The sequence below is a fragment of the Pyrgilauda ruficollis genome, unplaced genomic scaffold, assembly GCF_017590135.1.
Source record: "Pyrgilauda ruficollis isolate IOZ18807 unplaced genomic scaffold, ASM1759013v1 scaffold98, whole genome shotgun sequence".
NCBI classification, from domain to species: domain Eukaryota; kingdom Metazoa; phylum Chordata; class Aves; order Passeriformes; family Passeridae; genus Pyrgilauda; species Pyrgilauda ruficollis.
The window spans coordinates 1,383,647-1,408,233 of record NW_024531932.1 but is presented as its reverse complement, the minus strand read 5'-3'; the positions used below and the strand labels follow the sequence as shown (position 1 = coordinate 1,408,233).

The window sequence follows — 24,587 nt, the reverse complement described above, 5'->3', positions numbered from 1 at the left end:
AAGGCATTGCTTGAGCTGCAACAGTAAGGAAAGACTCCAAAAACATTTTTCTTAAGTGTTGTACAGATATTTTAAAGCATACCTTATTTTCATGAAGTTCACTGATCCTTTTTAATCCTCCTGTTCCCTCTGCCAGAACATGGGTAGCAGAGTGCTACATATGCCTTAGCTCACCTTCAGATCTCGTCCATGAATTCATGCACATGAGTGCTTTTCATGAATCATTACTTCTAAACGTAACTGACAAATATCCTGCGGGTAACAATTCTAGAAACACATCTACAAACATAAAAGCCCTGACCCCTGTACCATTCGTGCAATTTAGGGGGGGAAAAGGACCATCTACCTGACATCAACTGCTTTGGCACGTCACAAGGGAGAGAGCAACATAAATAACTCTGGCTCAGATTGTTAAAGAAGGCTTGGGTATTTTTCTGACTGTGGCTCAAAGGAAGAACATGGAATTATTTATTGCACATAAATCAGTCAGCTGGTAGAGAATGCACTGGGAATAAAAATCTTTATCTTTTATTTTTACAAACCCTCCAATGTCAGTTTTAGAACATTTAAGACAGTTTCAATGCCCATATTTTTAAGAGTGAGTTACAGATTACAGGCTAATACTTCCAATATGAAGGACATAATAAAACACCATCAAAAATTAGAAGCGGCACAAAATAATCTATCAAATAGAAGGGGTTTTTAAAATTTTAAGCATTTAATCACTATTTCACTAGAAAATAATATGTTCTACTTTGCAGATTTTTACTGCATTTTTTTATGTAAAATATCACTCTATATACTGTTCATTGATATGTTGAGGAGGAAAGGAAATAAAACAAATGAAAAATAATAAAAAATTATGATTCTGGCAGGTGAAAACTCTTGACTGTAGGACTTTGCATCTTCAGCATCACTCTCAGGAAACATCTGAGGTGGCAGCTGATCTCAAACACAAGTCAAAATTTCTTAGATAGCTCTTTGCTCATAGAGATTATGGAAAACAGAAAAACTACTCTGAATTCTCTAACACAGAACCCCAATGAGGAATGTAAAAACTTTATACAATCCTACCCAGAAAGAACTGAACCACAGCCTAATACAGTGTGCCATTGTTACCCTGCACAGCAGATCCCCAGCCTAGCTCTGGTAGGAGCAACACAGTTATGCTAACAGCACAGGCAGCTTCTAAGCCACTTTCCAGGCCATGGCCACCACATTTACAAAGCTGAATCATGCCATTGTTGCCTGTTATTGCCATTAGTTATTAGTCTTAAGGGATGGGGCTTCTTGTGGGGTCATGGTCATGCCAAATACTAAGTTTCTAGGAAACTCAAGCAGTTCTTCCAATGCTATATTCAGTTACTGGCAGCACTTTGAGACAATCTCTTAATACTACAGCAGTTCAGGAAGCCATGTCTTGATACCTTGAGTATCATAATATTTGGTTCATCTTTATTTTAATATTAAAAATATTTTTGAGCATCAATCATAAAACATTCTTTTTTGTTAACAGTATAGTTCAGTGTAACTCGATGTCAATCCCTAGACATTTAGGAAAAACAAGACATGAACTCTGATCTAATGGCAACAGCAGAACCCCTGTCCACTGTCTCAAATCCAAAGTATTTGGATTATATACAAGTAAACACTAGCTAATCCCGCCCAGTGAGTAGAAGGTAAACTCACCATATGTAGAACTAAAACCAACAGTGTGTGCTTCCCCTGTGAGCAAACGTCTGTGGTGTGGATGACAGGTGGGAATACAAGCCTTTCCACTTGCCCATTTTTCAACAGTGATCCAAGGAACTCCAAAACGCAGGGAATTTTCTACGCATTGTGTCAGCTGAACCATGCTAACTTTGACCAAACCATGCCAGATGCACTGATTGAGAACTAGAAGCCTTCCTTTCACAACTAACATCCTCAAAACACCTGGAATAAAATAAAGGCCACAGACAGAGTGAAACACCCCGGGAAATTCAGGGATAATGTTTTATTCTAAGGATGGAGATATTGCCAACTCAGACAGGGTTTTACACAAAAGAGCTGCTATACTGTTTTCAGAGTTTCATAGTAATCACCACTGCCAGTTGCACACTGCAGGGAAGAGGGTCAATTCAGCAAGTGATATGCAGCTATTTCCACAACTACTTCCCAGTTACTGCCCAGGCTGGTTCTGCCTTGATTTTTGACTATATTGATGCTGTTAATCTAATGACTGCCCTAACACTTAGCATAACTGGCAAGGACAGACTGCAGAGGACCTCAGGAACTTCCACTGTTTCTTTCCTGCCACAGCATTACAAGACTATTAAATAAATAAATTACAACAGAAATCTCAAAATAAAGTTAAACTGTGTTCCAAGCAGCAGTTGCTAAAGTGAATCTGGCAAGAACATCATTTTTATCTGTGACAGGTCTGATTCTCTTTCTAATCACAGATTAATTTTCATTTATTACCTTTCCAGCCTTCCAATTACCCTTCACTGAGTGTGAGTTTTAATCTCTATTTTTGTATTTTCAACATCTTCTTTTGAAGGATCCACTCAAAACATAAGTTTTCCTTCCACAGGTGTGACACAAGCAAAGCATTAAGTTTAAAAGAGGGAAAAAACAGTCAAAATATTGTCTTAGAACCAAAGCATTTCCAATTTGAACAAGCTTTTCAATGGTTGAGAAGAGCTGGAAGGGAAAAAAAAACGCAAAACTTAGATGGTTTCTTTGTTTTATTCTGGAACTGCACTTCTTTGTTTTGTCAGGTTTCTTTGATCCTGCAAAACTCAACCCAAAATTTACTTTTCTTTACCTCCTCTAAAAACACCCACAGTGCTGCAGCTGCCTCAGCACAGTCTGACCTACCAGTGTATAAGAGGTTTTTTTATTCAGTCTATCAAGACATCTATTTTTACTACTTTGAAACTGATTTTATAACCCATCCACATATCTTTGACAACTTCCACAAACCACTGGCCTGTTAACTGAACTTTTAAACCATCAATCACATCCAGGCAAAAATATATAAAGGAAGGCAGACAAAATGAGAGAGGCAGCTCAGTTAATAGTAGCTGGAAATGAAGTCATGATAGAAAAGAAAAGGTTGCTTTCTGAGGAAAGTAACCTTCCAGACAGGAAAAAAGAGTAAGGGAAGACAAAAAATTTGGGAGAGGCAAAGCTTCAAATGGGGAAAATAAAACTTTCTTTTTAAAGAATTACTTATTTCATGCACTGGAAATCCATTTGCAGTGTATTCTACATTTAAGCATCTCCTAGACAACACTGTGCAAGAGACCAGCTAGAACATACAGCATTTACTATGACAAATGGCAAAGTTGGAAGTGACCAAATGAATGACCAAATCTGGAAAGCAGACCCCTGGAAAGCCCCTGAGCCAGAGTAAAGTGCAAGTGCAGAAGAGCTGTGGGTTTAACTTTCAGAATAATGTCTTTAGTCAAAAATTCTTCAGCCTTATTCCCTTCCCTCTGTGGTTATTCAGCTTACTTTCTGCAACTCTAAAATACCTGAATTATCAGTGGTTCCAGTAATTTCTCCACTGTAAATGTCTGGATCTGCAGATTCCGAGGATCAATTTTCAGTTTAATGTTTGGCACTTTTGTTGACATTTCACCTGGGTACAAAACAAGAGAAGTGCAATGAGCCAATATTAACCATGACTCCAAGCCTCACTGCCTTCTGTCAAAGCCCAGCCTATGTGAGTATAAACTTGTTTCCTAACAGAGTCTGATCTCAAAAAATACAATTAACTTCTCCAATTTCCCATTTCTAAATCATTAAAAAAATACGCTGATACTTATATGAACTGTAAAATCATAGACTTAAAGTACATATAACTCCTTATGTTCATTCAGAGATTTCTACATTGACCACATGTTAAAAAATACAAGGATAATTGAATCAAAATACCATTAAATAAAAGTCCTCTACTAGTCCAGAAAGGATCTTTAAAGCAAAAACATAACATTCCATTACTGAATTTATCACAAAACAAAAACATTAATGCTATGTGCACAATACCTGAATCTTATTCCACGTGCCAAATTACAGGGGTTATATAATAAGCACCTTAAGAACAAAAAGCATATACAACATTCCTTAAAATTTCTGGAAATTAACAGCAGAAAAAGGGAGCCATTTTGTTATTGTATACCCTGCAATAACAAATATTTTTTAAAGTGTCAAGACAGATTAAGTTGAGAAAGCCTATTACTGAAGTCAATAAGGTGGAAGTAAAGCTAAGTAAGGTCTTTAAAGTGAATAAATCATTCATTAGGAACTTGATGCAGAATCTACTGATGTGAATTAATAGTTTTCACCAAGTTCATTGGGCCATGGCTCAGGCCATTAGCCTGAAATGTGTGTGTGTCAACAAAGAGTTATAACTGCTTTAGCTGGATTGCAAACAATTATTGTCCCAAAATAAAAGACATTTTAAATTTTGCAGTAACTTAACTTCTTCTAAAACACAGCTTGGCAAAGCCTTTTTAGCCAATACAGATTTCAAATACACAAATAATGGATATCTGTCCTTTTTAAGCAAGACTTATTACAACCACTGCTGCTGTATAATGAAGTAATAAGGTACTGCAATTGTTCAGGCTGAAGAGATATATTGTCACCTTCCAGTGAACCTAGCAGTGATTTAATAAAACACAGTAGGTGGAGGGTTCCTGTAGCAAGAGTGTAGAAATGGATCTGGAGAGTTATCCACATTTTACTTACAAGCAAAGATAATATGAGCAATAATTAAAGAATTAAAGTACAAAGCAATTTAGGGGTTTGCCATTCTTATTAAAGGTTACACAAGTGCCAAGTTTTTCTTTAATTACAAACTATACTAGCAGCAGAGCTAAGCTCCCACAAATTCAGCTGCATCCAGCCAGGCAATAGCATATGGAATGAATGATTTTTCAGTTATAATTCTGAGCCAAAAGACAAAGAAAAAAGAAACCTGAGATCAGACTGACCAGAAAAAAACCACTTTTCTTTCCGCAGATATGAATGGAAAGAGAACTCTAGGAATGTCAAAGCAAACTAACTGCCTGTATTTTACACATTTAACATTTAGATGCTTTCAACAAACACCAAGGAAACAAAATTTGAGCGTCCCAAAACTGGAACCGCCGGCGGATCTTTCTGTCCAACACCAACAATTCGCTCTGAAGGCCACTGGCGCCTGTCATTCCCGCACAGATATTTACTATACACATTAAGTTGTATTGAGTAATGCTGTATTAACATTTTAATACTGTGGTAAATGTAGTTTCATAGCAAAAATGTTAGCTTTTGTAGTTAAAATAGGAACTATGTTATGTGGAATGTTTTCTTTTAGAAAGGAATGAGGAGCCCTCACCGGATGGCGGCTGCAGGACACCTAAATCTTTCAGAGAAAGGGAATTTATTGCTCCCTTATCAGCAGAAACTAACTTCTTCCCACCTCGCTCAGACAGGAAGACGGCATGAGGATTCAGAGGAAGAAGTTGACAGTGACCAGACAGAATCCTGTGTTTGAATGGAATTTTTGCATCATGTATGAGGTGTATGAATATGCAACAGGCGATTGTTTTTAAGGGTTAATCCTCTGTTAACCGGGGTCCTTTTTCGGGCTCGTGTTGCCCAGAAAAAGGTACCCGGACATCCGTATCTCTTTGTTTTTATTGTCTCATATTGTCCTAACCTCAATTGTTCAAATTTTATTATTCTGATTATATTACTATTTTTATGACCATTTTATTACTATTAAACTTTTAAAATTTCAAAAACAAATGATTGGCATTTTTCACACACCCCTTATTCAAAAGGCCTTTTAATTCAACAAGATACTGTCCTCCAGCTTCCTTGGGACTGCATCAAACCACATCATTACACACTCTGGAAAAGACAGATCCTTTTCTGCCACCTATAATTCACTGGTTTTCTACATCTTTGGCCAATATTTCAATGAATCTGCTTTTTATTCACATTAGGAAAAATAATAAATATTTATGATGGTGCTGGTTACCAACCCTTATCTTCGATATTTTCACAAGTCTCCCAAAATATGGGCACTTCTTGAAATCCATCACAGTTGCAAACAGACGGTATGGACTGTGCTGTGCACTTGTGTCTGGTCAGACACACATCAGTTACCAGGGGACAGGTAAACTGGATGGGGACGGCACCTCGTGATCCTGTTGAGCCCTAAAAAAACCACGAGCTGACTCGGGTTATTCTTCTGCAGATACACTCATGCTTTAAACCTTGCAGGGGTCTCCCCACAACTCCTTGGCAGAAGGGTGTCAGCACCTGCTTTCCTCAAAATGGAGAAATTAAACCTTTTTGCTGCTTGCTCTCCATTCTCACAGCACAATCTCCTCTGCTATGTACAATCATCAGGTCTTTTCTAAATTTTGGCAGATAAATATGTAGTTGTAATTAAAGTCAATTCCTGTTACTAAAGGACTACTGTGCTCCAGAATCCACAGAGCACTCTCAAACTTGGAAAGTATTACAAATCTAACCCCATTTTTGCAGGTCAGAAAAAATGTGAATCCATGTGTCATGACTTTCCCTATTCTGGGTTGTTCTGTGGGTTTTGCTTGTGTGTTTGTTTCTTACCCTTAGGATACTGTCTAACATCAGCATTTTTATTCTTTGCTTGAGCCCCGAGTTCAAAAGTCAGTTAAGCCAATAATAGCTTTTAGCCTTGAGTCGGGCCCATAACGAGTACATCAGCTGAAAGTCAATTGCAAAAACTATTGTCTCTGAAAATTTCAATTATATTCTAAGATATAAATAACTCACTTAAGGGCTCACTTGCTGATTCCAGCAATATTTTTAAGTACAATTCTAATGCTTCCTGAAACTTCCTTTTGTTTCTAAAAAGATAGAAACAGTTTTTCAAGCCAATGCAGCGAAAACCACAAGATCTTAAATTATTCTGGTAATCTCACTACATGTTTTAACCTTACCAGGCTCTCCTTACTGTTACACACCATATAGGCTAATCAATATTTAAATTGGGTTCTTTAATTATTTCTTTTTAACTAAGGCAAGGATAAGAGGTGATAGAAAGAAAAATAAACAGCCAGTAAAGAACATCCTGGGATTTTCTCTGGCATTTCCACTTACTATGTGAACCTTTGTCCTCTAGATCATATTCATTAAGATGACAAAATCTGATGTTTGCCTCAGAAAAATAATGAAAATCAACATTCACCCTTCCTTTTGTTTTTTGGGGGTTTTTTTAATGCATTTGTCTACTCCAGTACAACATGCCCCTAACTACAGCAGGGGCCCTAACTGCAAGATATTTTGGTAAAAGGCTGTATAACCTCACACTCAGATTAACCTTTACAGGAGGCAATCTCAGCCCTGCACACCAGCAGCTCTTACAACACTTAGGATGTTAAGCATGTGTTACAAGATACAGATGTGTCCCAGACCAGACAGAAAACCAACCACCTGCACACTCCTACCAAATGCTACCAACTTCAAGATAACGAAAATTTTGTCTTTTCATCAGATGTCAAAACTATTGAGTCTTTTGGTGTAATAAGAAAAAGACACTGGAAAAACAGCCACAGTCTATATCCATCTGCAATGCAATGTGAACACAGCACCTGCAGCTTTTTTTTAGAATCTATAAGTACACTGTATACAGACATAAACTAATAAGTGTCAGAAAGCAGAGCCAAAGACATTCTGCATAAATTAGAAATCCTGTACTTAAGAATCCATTTCCTGCTAGATTGTTAGAAAGCCAACAGTGCATCACTCACCTATGCTAGAAAACATATGGTCCATGTGCAGCACTAAAGCAACTGTCTATGCAATTTCCTTGTGTTAGGAACTTCAGTGCAACTGCCCTGGCTCACTATGGGGCTCCTGAGGCATCTGCAAGGGACTGCCTGACAAGCTCCCAGTGTATTTCAGGATGACTGACAGGACACAGCGGCTGCTGCGGGGCTGGCAGGGGGATGGGCATCCTTAAAGCTACACAGTAGAGCATAAGCGTGGCGAGAAAGTTTAGAGTTGAAAAGGTTTTGATCAATTAGATGACACGAAGCGTGAAATTACTTATACTTCCAGTGATTATTCTTGGAATTTCCAGCACAGCAACTACATGCATTCTGACTGTATGCCAACTTCAGTCTGGAGGCAATGACTCAGACTCCTGAACTGGACAGCAAAGGGATTCATAAAGCTCTCACCCAGGAACTTGGCACCGAATTTGTTTTCTCTGTTGTTTTATTTCTATTGTATGGTATCCTACAATGACACACAATGTATTATCCTAGCAGTTTCAGAAAATGCAAAGGCCTATTGCCTTGTAAAAAATGAAGAAAAGTTAAAACAAAGTAGTCAGGATTTGTATTTTTTACCAAGATATATATGGACAGGACACATGAGGATTTCCAATATATGAAACATTGCTGAGAATACATAATATAATTTTTTTTACTATTCAGTCTTAATTTCAGTATTTCCTTAATTAATTGTTACCAACAGCACTCTGGGAATAAAATTTGTAAGCCTTTTTGCTACAGTCAGTACAGCAAGTGCAAATCAGACTTCACAGAAGGCACAAAAAACAATTACTGCATTTTCCTTTAATCCTCTAGCTGACACCCAAAATAAGACATTCAGGATGCTAAAATCTTCTAGTTCAGGCAAAGAAAAGTCCATGCTCTTGTACTGCAGAGAGACCTCTAGTACTCTGTAGGCCAGACCATGCTCTGGAATGGAGCAGTATCTCCGAAACCTGGAAAGGACCTGGCCCATTTAACACCAGGTAAAGTCTATAAAGCACCTGCTAAATTATTTAAATTTCCAGACAAAGCTGTCAGGCTACTCTATAACCATCTCAGATTTCATCATTTCTTACCACTAGCAACAAGAAACATGTCTATTAATGCACAGACACACAAAAAGAGAGCTGGAGAAGGTGGCAAGATTCATACCCATTAATAACATTTATTCACTGAAAGCCACTTTATTTAAACATGCCTTGCATTTCGGTGTAGGTTGGCAATGAAGTAACTGGAAGATTTTTTTAATCTCAGCCCCAAAAATTAAAACCAGAAAAACTGAGCACTTCTTTTTGCATTTCCTTTCAATTCTGCCTGTTTACTATCACCCTAGAGCACTTTCTCAACCCACATCTGAAGAGCAGTTAAAATTCACAAGAACATAAGGTTTCCACCAAGTTGTTGAACACAGTTCTCAGCATAAATAATGTGATACATTGAACCTTACGTCTAATCTACCAAGAAAACAGCATAAGCCTAGTTCTTTATGGATATTGGAGAATCCCCATGGCAAGCAATGGTTCGTTACTGACCTAGTGGCATTAAAAGGTTTAATTAAGGTTTACGAAAAAAAAATAAAAACAACTTTTGAGGTGGGATAAAGCATCACACCTCAATGAACTTGTCTCATGAAAACTTTCTTATATCTAGTGAGATGAAAATTTAAGATTTTTCCCAGGTTTATAACATTTAGAACAAGCTCTCTTTTCCTTGTTTAGTAATCATGTTTCCTTTTCCTACAGTGCTGTCTATCAAAGCACTGTTTCAAGTAGAGGTTGTGTTCCAGTATCACAAAAGGAAACAATCACAGAGGAAAAATTTTTTACTCAAGATCAGAGAGAATGCCAATGGCAGAGCACTGGAATAAAACCATAACAACACTGAAGCACCTTGCCCACACTTTCTTTAATTGAGGCCAAAAAGCAGGCTGAGGAGTGTAAAACATTTTCAGAAACAATTTACATTATAAATCTATAGAACATCATCTCTATTCCTTATTCCTATGTTCAGGTTACCCTAACATAGCAATTACTAGTATTGCTAACAAGCAATTACTAGTATTGCTTACTCCTAGGAAGGTCAGAAATCATCTCCCTTAAACATGCTATCAGAACCCTTCCTTTGGTGAATGCACACGCTTCAGCCAGCTGCAACACCAACAAATTCCAGGAGATGTTCCAGCAGAAGTGTGAATCCTACAGCCTGAGCAGCTCCACAGCCTTTGGCTTTTCACTGGCACTGGACTGTTTCTCAAACAACAGCTATCCAAAAAATGTTACTGCCCTAAACCTACAGCCACTGCAAGAAACATCTTCCCAATGAAGTATAACATGGAAACTTGGGAACCTGACAGTATCTCACTACCAGTAAACAAAATAATTTCGGTCAACAGTGGAGTTCCAATGGATATGCACCATTGTGGGTGACAGCAGAATTAAAATAATTCTGCCTAGGCCAGAAATACTTTAATAATCTAATGCTTGTAACATTTCTTCCGTGTACATTTTTGCAGGTACTTGAGTTTTTGGTCTGAAAACTAGAGTTCTAATATTTAAAAAACTGAAAAAGCATTTACTAAAAAAAACCACAAAAACAACACACAAAAGAAAGTGGTATGACATCAGTTGGCACATTTTATTTTTTTAAAAAATCATTACTATTTTTTAGACTTATTTTAAATTCTTAAATAAAACCCCAAAATCCTTCCACATAAGTCTCAGTGCTATTTTCACTGTGTGCAGTTTGAGCTCAGAAGAAGGACTCCTCTCTATTTAAGCAGCACGCAGTTCTTACACGGATGGCTATCTGAGCCCCTAATGATAGGTTAAGGAGGTCTGGCTCCAAGCCTCCCTTTTGTTATCACATTTAAAGTGTTCCTATTTGTGTTCAGAACCAGAGACCTTGTTCAAATAAAGTTCAAGTTGACCTTCCACTAAAAATAGGATATTGTTCAACTCATTAAAATAATAGACAATACTAGAAATTCCATGAGGTGCTACTAGAAGATTTCAAATTTTTTTTTTTATTTTAAATACAGTTTCCCATGTCCCCTTACTGCTATTTGCTGACAGTTATCTATTACAACATTACACTCTGCTGTTTTGCCTTAAAAATGTGTCTCAACTGCAAAGAGGTAAAAAGCCAGGGTTTCTTCTCTTTGTAGAGCTGCTACTGATTCTGCCAACAGATGTGGTTGTTTCCTACCCATGGCCTACCCCAGGATGCTTCACCATCACATACCATTTTATGTAATTGTTTTCTAACTGATATAAATGTTTGCATCATTTGTTTTGTCCAGTGACCTAAGTGTTTTTAGCATTCTAGAATAGTATTCTTCTTCCCCACTGCTTACAGACATGCTCAAAACAACCCCAAAATTAAAGGTAGCAAATGTGTCTGACGCTTTACATATATATATATACACATACATATATATACATATAAAAATATGTATATATATAATATATTGACTCTGAGATATGCATGAAAATAAGAGAGAAATGATTCTTAGAAACTGCCTCACTTTGGATGCTGGCAAGCTCCCTTAGCACATACAAAAACACAATCTAATGAAAAGGGACAGAAACCAGTATTTAAGCAAAGCCACAATCCCTCCATACCATGCCTGCAAACAGGGACAGACCTCAAGGTGCAGATTAACCCTTCCAGTGGGGTTCCCATTGCTGCACAGCACCCCATTTCCTTCATCAGCTCTTTCAAACGGTTTCAAATCACACCACGGCTCAGCAGAGACCCCTCCAGAGCTGACAGAGCACTTCTGGCGAAACAGCTTCAGAAATAAAGCCTAAGGACATTCCAGCCCATTCTGACCTCTGCCCACAGTTCAACTCAAAACCATCTGGCTGAAGACCAGCCATAAAGAAAAAAAACAACCAAACTTTGTTCCAAGGCGAATTAATTTCCCAACAGTGATCAACAGATTTTAACCAGGAGAAAACAGTAAGAACTCATTATGGTTTCCTCCTAAATGCCTAATTTTTGCTGTTGGATACCTCTGGGGCTTCACTAGGTCTGAACACAGCTCTTGTCTTCAATTTTACCTAACAGAAAAGTGTGCACATACGGGTTTTGAAACATGCACAATGTTATACTGAATATAACAGCCCTCCTTTAGCCCTCTCTAATAATAAACAAATTTTTTTAAATGGTAAAAAATTGTTCAGTAACACACTATTTTCACACTGAGGTGTGATAAACATACATTTACACAAACCTTGCTTCAACTAGGTGCAACATCCAGCAAAGTACCAGGAGGTAAGCTAAACTTTTTAGAATAATAGCATCCATACAACATTTTATTATTCCTTTTCCAATATTCCAAAATGGCTTCTCGTATTTGGAAAATATGCAAACACGCTGCACAACTTCAGCTACTGGCTTGGAGTGATAAAACCATGACAATTAAAATATTTAGAATATTCACAATTTTTTTTTAATATTCAGAATTTTTTTAATTATGTTTAAAAGTTCCTTTTTTTCTGTAAAGCTGGCTAAGAAAACCAGCCTTTTAATTTTTTTTTTACTTTTGGAGTGATTGTTTTATCAAGCAGCTACAAGTTCCATTTATAGCTTCATGTACTTCCACCACTCTTCCACCAAGAGGAAAACTGCCCCCATTCTTCTTCAATCTCACCTTTTGAATGAAGACTCCAAGGAAAGGCGCTCCTAGGGACAGCTCTGTGAAGAACTCCACCTGATGCAGCCGGACTCTAGGGGCACGGACAGCGAGGCTGCAAATGGTCGCCTGTCAGTCCCAGTAGTAAGAAACAAAACGGGAGGGCAGCATTCCACTGGAACTCCTCCCAAAATGGTAGCGCCTGAGTTAACTGAGTTCACAGCTTGCTACTGAAAAGATCACCTAGAGACACCCAAGGCCATTGCTAGCCTTGCAAACCAGGTTTGACACAGAGCTTTTAGAACCTCCATCGGACACCAGGGAAGGCAATGGCAAAGCCTCCTCAAAAATCCATGATATAGTTTTATACTGTACTCAGAAAATTAAAACTTACTCCAGCAGCTTTCTTAACTGTCTGTTATTGCTCATATCTTCTAAATTCATGAGTTGCAGGTGAGAAAAGGATTTTTTTCAGGGTTTAAGCTTCAAATATGATCATGAGAGGAATTAATTATGAATAAAATTGTAAGCTTAGTATAGCAATTCCATTTACAATTAGGCTGAACACAAGAAAGGAAAGGGGAAGAAGGAAAGAAAAGACCACTGCTGTAAATCCACACTCAACTATAGATGCAATGCACATCTCCTTCATTCACCCTCACAAAACACTCAAAACACACTTCCAGATTGATACTCCCCTATTTGTAAGATTTTCCACCAAGGCAGCCATTTAAAAAATGGATATGAGTTAAGTTTGGCTCATCTGCTAACAGAGTAAATTACAGTACCCTGAAGTGCAGTTTACAATACACACAGAACAAGTAAACCCTCCTAAAAGGCAGAGGCTGCTCAATATTTGCATCTAGTCTGCTAGAGACTGGAGGTCTTAAATCATTCAGTCTGAACATTTGTACAACGTCGGGCTGAATTTTCGTTTTGGAAAATTTCAGCCAAAACAGTTTGGCTATTTGTGGTTGATTCAGAGGTAAAAAAGGCACAGATGGCCCCAAGCTGAGTAACCTGATACTACCTAACAGCCCTGGGGACAAGGAATGAGGGAAAAAACACCCAAACCTAAGGAAGGAGCACTTATTGTGACTACACAGAAGAGAGGAGGGGATAAAAAAAAAAAGTTAAAAAAAAAAAAAACACCAAAAAAACCACCTTGGACAGAAATAAGAGACAGTACTGAAACAGTTGGAAGGAATGGGGGAAAAAAAATGAATCACATTTAAGCCCTGTCATGCAATGGCCAACTGATTTCAAAAGTGTCTTCTGCACTTAGAGATGCAGAGAAGGAATGCAGCAAAAAGCATTATGGATGCAAAGGCATCAAATATTATTAATATAAACTAAGCAGACTTTTCTAGATTATATAATAATTTATTACAGAGAAATGTATGTGGCATTGCAATATTAAGCTTACAATTTTATTCATAATTCATTCCTCTCATGATCACATTTGAGGTTTAAACCGTGAAAAAAATCCTTTTCTCACCTGCAACTCATGAATTTAGAAGATATGAGCAATAACAGACAGTTAAGAAAGCTGCTGGAGTAAGTTTTAATTTTCTGAGTACAGTATAAAACTATATCATGCAGTGCAAGTATAAATCTCACCACCTGCAGTTAGTATTTCCCAGCATTTCTTAGCTCTCTCAGTTACTTCATGAATGTTATTTAACTGTTAAGAACAAAAGCACAATTCACTTCACTGCAAAAGTCAATACAGACAAGTGGATTTATGTAAATGATCCCTATTACACTTTTCTAATCATTAGATATTTGTAACTGCATCAGTGTTTTATTCATGAAGCAAATTTCTCTAGAGGTGAACAGCAACCCTACTGGTTTTGATAAACTCACTAATAGGAGGTGTTTAAAATGCTCATTTTATTTGAACCTGAGGGGATGGACGGGGTCTGACCCGAGGGGAAAAGGGCGGGATCTGAGGGGATGGACGGGGTCTGACCTGAGGGGAAAAGGATGGGAATCTGAGGGGAGGGACGGGGTCTGACCTGAGGGGAAAAGGGCGGGATCTGAGGGAATGGACGGGGTCTGACCTGAGGGGAAAAGGGCGGGAATCTGAGGGGAGGGACGGGGTCTGACCTGAGGGGAAAAGGGCGGGAATCTGAGGGGAGGGGTGCTGACCTGAGGCTGAGGGGGCGGAACAGAAGCGGGGTCTGGCCGGCGGGAGCCCGAGGGCGATCCGACTCGCCGGGGCGGCTCGGGTCTGAGGAGCGGCCCCGCCAACTCCTGCCGCTGTCCCTGCCCCGCGGGAACGCTCCCGCCGCTCTTCCGCCGCCCTGTGCCAGTAGTTAGCTCACAGAGGGAACCTGTGCGCTAAGCCTGCTTGTTCGGGTTGATTTAAAATCATTTTATGTCAGTGTTCACGTGTCCTCCCTCCTGACGTACACTGGTTTTTCAGGTACTAGGTTGTTCCAGTCTCCCATGATTGCCCCTCTTGTTTGATTCGCCAGACGAGGTTCTGCTTTTTTATCTTCTGCTGTAAGACTTCGGGTAGGATTTCACAGCTGTGAATGAGAGCTAGACCTATTGAGACACTGCACTTCTGGCAAACACATTTAAAACTTAATCAATCAAATAAGGTACCCAATAAAACAAAGCAAATTTTAAATCAAATACAGTGTTCGTATCTGCGTCAGGTGAAGACAATCCCAGTCTTGGCCAGTGATCATCCAGGGAAGGAACCTGGCCGATTCACCTTTCTGCATCTCATGTACCTGGATTTCATTCCCAGAAGGCAAATGAAAAATTCCTAACTGGTGAGTGGCTGAATGTACCCCCAGAATGGCAGCAGGGCATGGACAGACTGTCTGACCCAACACAGGACCTCAGACACAGCCCTGTGCCCACCAGCACAGATGTCATCGTGTTTTCTAAAATTATTTCAATTCAGCTAGGCAAAAGAAAACTTTATAATCAGATTATTTAACAAAATTTCACACTCCTGCAATAACTTTTGATGTTAGCTCTCACTTGAAACAGTTGAGAAATAAATCTATTTTTTAAGAGGGCACATTCCAATATTCTGACTCTCCATTTGGTTTCAGTTATTATCTCTAAGTAATCCCAGTAATTAGTAATTTCTTTATATTTTCAGTTGTTTAGACATCTGTTTACTTCTAACAGAAACATTGAGTTAAGAAATTTCATATTTGTACATTATTATTTAATCAACTTTGTCAGAATTCTATTGAATCCCTAAGACATAATTTTATACAAACAATAAGTAATTTTATCTAAAGAGCTGACTCTTGAAAAACAGCCTGCTTACAAAGTACTTATTCTCATTCTCACCCAGAAACCATGCAGTATGAAATTAGTAGTTTGGGAGTTTAAATTGCAAAATTAATCATATCACCATAACTGTCAGAAATGAAATAGCAATGACTGAAATTCCTCAACTTAGTTCTTGAAATTTACACAAATCTCAAGACCTCCACTGCTCCAGATTTTCCTTCAAACTATCTTTTGGAATTTTCACCAAAATGTAGGCTATTCAGGTGAGAATAACCAAAGACTAAAAAGGATTATTCCTGGAGATCCCAAGGTTCTCAGACAATTCAGCAAAAGCACATGATCACTGTGTTTTTCCACATGCAGCCCATCAGTGACAGAAACCAGCAGCAATACAGACCTACAGAAATCAAACTTTCAACCACGAGTGCTAGTACTGTACACCACAGATTTCTGCACAGGTACAATGCTAACAGGAGGGGTGTAATTAGTACGTCTTTAATAGAGTAAAATAACCTATCTGTAGTAGCTTGATTTGAAAAAATGGGACATTGCGCTGGAAGACCCATGGTGAATTGCTTCTAAAGCATAGTTAAAATTGGTTTTATTCTATTTGTTACTGAGTTTTAGCTTTCCTTCATTCAAGGTCTTGCAATTCAAAATGTACAATTTGATTTTGAAGAATTGGGAAGGTTTATTACTGTGATGTGTCTCTGAGGCATAATAGGAATTAAAGTGGTCATTTACCCAGGACAGTTGCAACCAGCCAATACTATAAACAGATTTAAAGTTTAGGCACAAATGTGACTAACCAAGAGGGAGATTTTCTGATGAAGGGGGTTTTTTCATAGCTGACCACTATCTGATTTCATTTCTAAAGCTTCTGCTAATCTGGAGGTACACCTGCTTGTACTATCCAATGTCATAATTCCTCTCTGTAGTGACAATGTGGAAAATAGCCTGGAAAACTCAGCAAAATAACAGGTTTCAATCACAACTGTTTAAAACAGACTGCAGATATTGTTTTTATGAGGGGAAAAAAACTCCAACAAACTGGAAAATAATGATTAAATGAAAAATAAATCAAACAAAAAGTCAAGTAATTTAAGATTTGAAGCATAAAAAAGGAGAGTAAATGAGGGCCTTGATACCAACATCCGTGCTCAGAACGGGGACAAAAATCAAGCAATACAGAATGGGATCCAGAAGCCTATTTTACTTTCACACAGGTGGAAGGAATATTACTCTTTACAGTGTTGCAGATGCATTGTGAAAGCCAAGTCTCATTAATAAACCTACCATGCGGGTGGTTTTGGCCCAGAGTAGCACTTTCCTGTGATATTCAGTGTAGTTGGATTTTGAAAGCATATCCATTTACCTTCTGTTTTCATAAAAATGTAGATGTGTGGCTAAACCAGTTGCAAACAGGAACATTCTTTTTGATTAAAACCCACTAAATCTGGTAAAGATGTATTAAAGAAAAAAGTTCCAATCCAGTAGCACACACATGCTCAAATTTGCTAAGATTATTTATTAAAAATAAGAATGAAACAAAACATTTGGCTGCATTGACACCTACAACAACATTCAGCGATATAATTTGATAATCTTGTGACACTGAGCCTGTAATTTCATTAAAATTTAAGTAGAACTAATAGCATTTTTCCAAAAATGATCTATTACTGAACATTTCAGAGGATTAGAGGCAAAAGCAGATTCTACAGTCTGTCAACTTTAAGAGCCACATTTTCAATAGTAAAATGAAAGCTTTGGGATAAAATTGTGTGCCTCTTTTTGCATATGCATGGATGTTTAGACACCTTAATTAATACTGAGCTGCATGAGCAGGATTAGCAAACTGTCCACGTTTATTCACACACTTGTGGCGGCAGATGCCCTGCTGCCTTCATTTCCAATGTTGCTGTAAGTGAGGTGATCAAGCATCTGTGAGCAGAGCCAGAGGCACAGGAGGCTGCAGCTCCGTTTGCCTCCACTCAACAGTCAGTCAGAAGCATCCCCACTTTCTCAGGGCCAGCAGCCTCAAATCCTTGAGCAGAAAGGACCAGCGCTAGGACACTTTGGTTTACCTAACCAGCAGAAATTTCTTCTTGTTTTTCCAGATAATGCTTATAAAGAATACCACAGGATACCAGTTAATTCCATGGAAGCTGCCCAGCAGCCATTTTATCTCAATACATTTTGTCACTGTTGGCAAACAAAGAAGGAAAAGTTCGACATGTCCTAACTAAAGGAATGAAGCCACTTCTGATGCTCTCCCTGAAACTTGTCTCCAGATCCATTCTTAGGCATTCACAGAATGTGAAATTTTAGGCATACAGAACTTTCCACAGTAAATCCTTATTTTCTTTTTCTGTATGGTTTCAGCTTTGTTAAATGATCTACAAAGGTAACAGACAGAACAGGAGGAATACAGAAGAAATACTCTTCAATATGCAGCATTAATTTTCCTACTGTTATGTGTTTCCTCAGGGAGAAAACATGAAATTCTGTACTCTTGTGGTACAAGAATTATCTGCTGTAAAACACAATTTATGTTGGAGTCATTATTTCATTCACATTCTTCAAGGGAGAAGTAAAATTTACTCTGGAATATTTGAAGTTACACATAAGCACAAAGTTGCTGTTCTGCCAACATTGCTGTAAATACTTGTCAGCTTAGGCAGAATCTAACCTATTTTTTCTGGTTTTCTGTTGCAAGCATCATAGACTTCTAACAGGAAGAAATGTTCAAACTATCGAATTTGTAAAGCTGACAGAGATTGATTAAATAAAAGGCCACAGAGCAAGTGGTGGAGAAGGGATGGAACAAGCATTACAAAACTGGCATTGCACTTAAGGTCAACTAAGACAAGAAACCTGAAGGATTGAAGTGCTCGGGGCTTAGTCCCTGTAATTCTTAAGAATCCACTTGTGTATTTTTGATACTGGTTGATTAATCTGTCCATGTGCTATTAAAGATTTTTCGGTATCTATCCTCGTTATTTGAAGAAATTATAAACATGAAAAACTATAGGCAATTCTATCCTATCACCATTATTTTATATAACAGACCTAAACCAGAGTTTTATCTGTCACCTGTTCTCATGTCAAGATATTGCTACCTTTAAGCGATTAAGAAATAAAACTTCTGAGATTCCTTGGGGAGATAAATTCATGTTCAAAATACACTTACTCCAGTGGCACTCTGCATGTGTCTCTAAGCCCTTCTGTCACTGCTCCCGGGCAGGGATCGGCCCCTCGAGGAGCTGGAAGCCGCTCTTGGTGCGCTCTCCCTGCTCTGCGGCTGCAGCTTGCGCTGGGAACGCTGGAGGTCCCTGCAGCCCTGCCCAGGAACCAGGGACTCCTCCGGACACACCCACAGGAGCCGCTTCAACATAGCTCACGGTGTGCCTGAACCGCCTCGGATTTATCCTTACTGAAATTAAACATTTGATCTCGAGTCCTACACGTGAGCACAAAGCAGCTGCTGTCTAAAGGAAAAAAGTGCTTTCTTAGTTCTGCTAGGAAAGAAAGGCTCCTAAATTCACAACAGTGGAGTCAGACATTGCATTCCGAGTTGTGAGGCAGAAGGAGCACTGAGTCTGTGTCCAGGCTGCAGTGGCTCGGGATGTCGCGCGGGGTTCCAGCGCGGTCCCTGCAGCCTGGCGGGAGCCCGCGGCGCTGGAACGCTTGGGGCTCTCGGCTTGCACCCTCCGGCAAGGTCCGATGGAGAACAGCGGGCTGGAGCGCTCCCACAGCCCACGGCCTCTTCCCGTGTCGGCCTCCCAGGGCTTTCCAGGCGGGAATTCTGCGACACCACACGGAGCTGTGGCCGAAGGACACGGCCACAGAGCCCGGGCCGGAGCCGCGTGTGCTCAGCGGCAAACCCCACGGACAGACGGACAGACGGACAGCCTTCCTTCCTCTCCTTCCCTCCCGGCCAGCGGCTGCCCCGGGGCGCGCTGCCAGCTCGCTGCTCCTCGCTCTGACGAGCACAGAAACACCCGGTGCTTCCCACGTCTGTCTGTCCGCCCATCCCCGGGCACGCTCCAGAGAAAAGGCCGAGCAGGCCATTTCCACCAGCCTATTTTAAGACCATTAGTAATTCAGCAATGTTTTCGGTGGTGAGCCAAGTTGCAACAATTATTAAGAGAATGATTCTCGATGAATAACTCATACCAGAAAAAAAAGGGGAAAAAAAAAAAAAAGGATGGGAAGTCGGGATGTCGCCAATATTACTCCAGCTACTTATAATAATAAAACAAAAGCTCTGAGTACAGAAATTAAAAATCAGGAAAAATTATTATTTTTACCCATTGCAACACAGGTAGAAAGTCAAATGAAATTTAATTTCCATTGTACTACTAGATAAAAAATTATCTACAGGGAATTGAATTACATATAAAGGTCGTATGTAGAGATCTTTCGAAATTTTGCAATAACTGAAAGAAACAGTACAACTAGGAAAAACATTAACGCCACTGAAAGCTAATGCAACACCTAATGGCTGCTGCCTCCTGCAGGAGTTCCCGGCTGCCTCCTCCCTGTCAGACTCGGGTTTAATTAGCAGGAGCCTGCGGTCCAGCCTGGGAATCTCTCAGGTGCGAATCGGGATTTATTCCGCCTGCGCTGCGCCGCCGGAGCCGCGGCCGCCATTGCTGTGGGGGCGGGGCTGGGGTCGGCGGCACTCATTGGCTGCGCGGGTTCGGGGCGGGGCTCGCCGCGGGCGGAACGCCCTATAAGGCTGCAGCCTGGGAGGTGATACAGTATCAGCAGCGATGGCCGAGTGGTTAAGGCGTTGGACTTGAAATCCAATGGGGTCTCCCCGCGCAGGTTCGAACCCTGCTCGCTGCGGCCCGGAGGGGCAGTCTTTTTTTTCATTCCTTCCTTGTTCCCTGTCGTGTGCAAGTTTTACTGCTCGCGGCTCCTTTCCTCTGACGGCTTCTGCAGCGCCCAGAGCGATCAGCGCAGAGCGGGGCAGAGCGGGATAATGGCACAGAGCGTGGCAGGCTCCGCACAGTGGATCATTGCTGCTGCGGGTGACCCCGGAGCACCGGCAGGGCAGTACCCAGCCGGCTCTGGAACCTCTCTGCACAGCCTCTCCGGGCAAGCTGCTCCGGTGCTGGGTCACGGCACGGCAAGGAAGCGCATTCAGGAGGCAGCTCCTGTGCAGCAGCTCCCGGTCATTGCCTCTTGTCCCATTGCTGGGCACCACCGAGCTGAGCCTGGCTCCACCTTCCTGACGCCCTCGTTGGGTATTTGTACACATTAAGGAGGTCCCCTCTCAGTCATCTCTTTGTGACGCTGAATAGACACAGCTCCCTCAGCCTCTCCTCGTGAGAGATGCTCCCCCATCATCTTTGTTGCCCTGTGATATTTATCCTGCTGCAGCTCATCAGCCGTGCCTACCTGCTCCTCCCCTGGCCCTGCCAGAAGGAACAGTAGTGCCAAAGCAGCAGCAGGTCCCAGAGCAAGGTTCTGGTGTTGCACCTGCAAGCAGTGACAAGAGCCCTGGATGGAGTGAGAGAAGGGCGCCTGGGTTCGGTGCTCTTTCCACAGCTCAGCTTCCAGGCCCTGCAGACAGGACAGACAGTGTCAGCTGCAAAGCTCAGGATTCATCCAATGGTTTACACACAAACAATGTTCTGATTCGCCCAAAGGTCTATTGTTCTGCCCCTACGTCCTACAGCTGGACATACGGGCAGAACGAAAATAAATTAAATCTTGTCAGCAGAAGGCTTCTATAGAAGGAATGGACTTGCTCCACCAAACCTTGCCTTTCCTGAAGGAAGCTGGTGTGATTCCTCCTGGACCTCCAGTGAAGGGGACCCCTCAATCCTCTTTTCCTGCCTTTTATGACCTTCTGCACATGCATGATGCACATACACACACAGTATGGTATTGACGGGGAAAAAAAACGACAGAAGTTATTTCGCCATTAATAACTAAACAGGAAAAACTAAGCAAGGCAGCATTCCCCACCCGCCTGTGATGGGCTGAAACTGAGCTCTCACCACCCAGGTGTGTCAGTCTCCTCCCACGCGTGGCCCAGCACCAAGAAGGGCTGAGAAGGCGGCGGCTCTGCGGACAGCGAGCGCCCGCACGCACCAACTGATAACCGTGTGCCCGTCTGGCGTGACACAGCCCAGCAAACTAGGACTGGCTTTATCTTTTGCTGTGTGATTTCATCAGCTTTACAACAGCCTCGCTGCTTACGCTTTCATATCCTGAAATGAGAGATGAGTCTGCTGGGAAGGTAAGATAGCAATGTTCATGCTCAGGAAATTAAAGATACACGGTATCTCTTTTAATAATCAGGATACTTGCTTTTATTATAGAACATATAAACTGCCTTTGTTAAAAAATCTCATTTAAAGAGGAAAACAAACAATCAAGTAACAACCTTGCCTGTTATTCAGCATTACTCAGCCTGAGATTTTAAGTCATGTACTGTCTGTGTTTATCATCCAAACCAATTCTTACACTGTCACTTGGCAAATGTTGGCAAAGCAACTTCTCAAATACTGGCAAAACAAAAAGGTTGAGAATGTTTTAGTTCTTGACAATCTTACATATTCTGCACTTGCACAAGTATAACAACAGCAGATAAAGATATAATAATTTTATATAATTCCACAATCCCCCCATGCTATTCAGTTTCACTATATATAACTGGCTACGTAGTTACTTAATTCCTGTTTAAAAATGGTTCAAAGGCCTGGGAACACAGCATTGAACAGCGTTCCCTATACTCTGTATTTTGTCATCATACAATTGCACCCCATCTGCTGTCTCATAACTTCCAGATGAAAACTCCTCAGCCTTCACAAGTCCAGTGATGGCTGGGTTTTATCAACACTTTTGTCTGGACTCCAGAGGATCTGGGCTCACCTCACAACTGTTTATTTTCATACCAAATCATTCAGAGCTGTAACACGGCACGTACCCAAAACAATCGGGATCCTTGACTGCCCACCTAAGCAGCTCCCAGGGGGAGCTCAAGAAGAAAACAGGAGCTTACCACGTCTTCAGAGGGCTGCCCTCCTCCAAGCTGAAACTCCTAGGCCCTAGTCTAATAAATAGTGTCTGGGCTTGTTGCTGTTGTTCCCCACTCCCACAGAGAACCCTTTGCCGCTGTCTCCACTTTGCAGAGAGACTTAAAGATCTCAGCGGGCCCCTGAAAACCACAAACCTCTGACTCTGTTGCCTCAATCACACCTTCACAGAGCCTGAGATCCACCACACAACCCCTGCCCCAGTTAAAGTTCCAGCATGTGAATTACACTTGGTGCTCACCAGTGCAGGGGCCAAAGCACCCCAATAACTGCTGCTGAAATGTCAGGGGAAACATTCATTGGATCTTTTCACACTACTAGCAAAAAAGCTTCTAAAAATACTGTATCTTTAAAGAAGCAGATAAACAGTTTATGCTTGGGGTGTAGACCCTGAATGATATAACACTGACTAAGCTGTCAGGTGCTTTCTTTACTTTCTGACGTGAGGGAGAACTGGGCTGCCCACTCATTCCAGTTAACTCTTGTTACTGGCCAACAGGTCAGGTCCCACCTGGCTCTGGGGAATGAAAAGCAGAACACGGTGCACAGGCTCCTCTTGTTTTCCAGCCCATCTGAGTTTGCTCTGCTAGGACTGGATTCATTCCACTCAAGAAATACAGAAAAGCATACTATTTCAAGTTTAACATGTACAGAAATGAAAAAAAAAGAAGTCTGTATTGGTGGCACTGGTGTACTGGAGCACCAGTTAGAACCTGCCCTCCTCATGAGGACAAATACAAATTATAGGGCTGATCTTGAACAGGTTGTTGCAAAACACAACTTTTGCCATGAGCTTTTACTAAGGGCTAAGAGCCTTCCGAATAGCTGCAGTTATCCATCCAGAACAAACATCCAAAGATTCTTTGCCAAAACCAACCACGCAATAATTGGCTAATAATGACATCAGTTTTAATGACACAAACTATTAGTTTGCTGTTCAAAGGTCTATTGTGTGTTCACTTCTCAAAGGAAACCAGCTCATTAGGTGCTAAATCATCCATCCAACTATCCCCTTTTACCTTTACTGGCAAGTGAAATGGGCAGAGGAGAATCTGGGCTCCCATCTGATTCAAAGTGCTCCAGCTGGCTTTCCATCTTTTTGTTGGAGGGAAAATTGTTCCCTATTACTTAGTATCCATCACATACAGTAAGAGTTTCTTCTGTTATAATTGTTTGACAAGCATTATATAAAATGGACCAAAGTCTTTCTTGAGCAAATACCTTTGTATGAAGTAAAGCCAGCAAATGCATCAGAAAAAAACAAACCAGTTACATTTATCAAATGTTACAGAGAATTATTAATCTCATCTTGCAATGTTTGCAGCTGCAAAATGTGCAAGGGAAAAGCATGTAAAATGAAAGATGATGTGCTGTAGAACAGCTCTTGGTACCAATGCCATCCACTCTGGGGCCAGTGTGGCTGTAGGAGCACAACTCCAGCACTCAGCTCTTACAAGCTGGGCCCAGCAGCAGCAGCACTGACAGCAGAGGCAACCCCAGGAGCGGGCTGGCTCCAGGCTCCAGGTGCCCACGAGGTCAGTAAGCTCCACCCGTTAGTGGGCAGCAGCACTCGGGGCAGAGGAGGTGGCAAACAGGCCCAGGCAGGAGGGGCACAGTAACTCAGGCAGCACAGCACGGCCCAGCCACACACATCCCTCAGACAGACACCAGATCGTTCCCGTGTGGCGACAACGCTGCACTTGCCAGGTTACACTTTCCATTGGGATTCATAACTGGACTCCTTAAGCTTTTATCCACTAAGAAATTCCAAAGGAATCTCTGTGGTGGGTGGAGGATTTAATTAAAAACATGAAAGAAAGAAACCCC

The 24,587-nt window shown here is 40.9% G+C and overlaps 1 protein-coding gene and 1 non-coding gene across 4 annotated transcripts in view; one reads left to right on the top strand and one right to left on the bottom strand.

The window, feature by feature from the left end:
• The window catches only part of CTNNA3 (catenin alpha 3), a 414,675-nt gene extending 402,109 nt beyond the window's left edge, over positions 1-12,566 (bottom strand). Inside the window, exons 1-2 of one of the 3 annotated variants that reach the window (XM_041490074.1) lie at positions 12,463-12,566; positions 3,522-3,628 (exon numbers count right to left, since the gene is read on the bottom strand). In XM_041490074.1, coding sequence (XP_041346008.1) covers positions 3,522-3,623 — 102 coding nt within the window. In that variant the 5' untranslated portion in view covers positions 3,624-3,628; positions 12,463-12,566. Of the gene's footprint in view, positions 1-3,521; positions 3,629-7,778; positions 7,875-11,451; positions 11,470-12,462 lie in introns of those variants that run through there. The other 2 variants (XM_041490075.1, XM_041490073.1) reach the window with 2 other exon arrangements.
• A 7,911-nt stretch (positions 12,567-20,477) lies between these two features.
• TRNAS-UGA lies at positions 20,478-20,559 on the top strand. The gene has a single exon. It is a non-coding gene; the product is annotated as a tRNA-Ser (tRNA).
• The last annotated feature ends 4,028 nt before the right edge of the window (positions 20,560-24,587 follow it).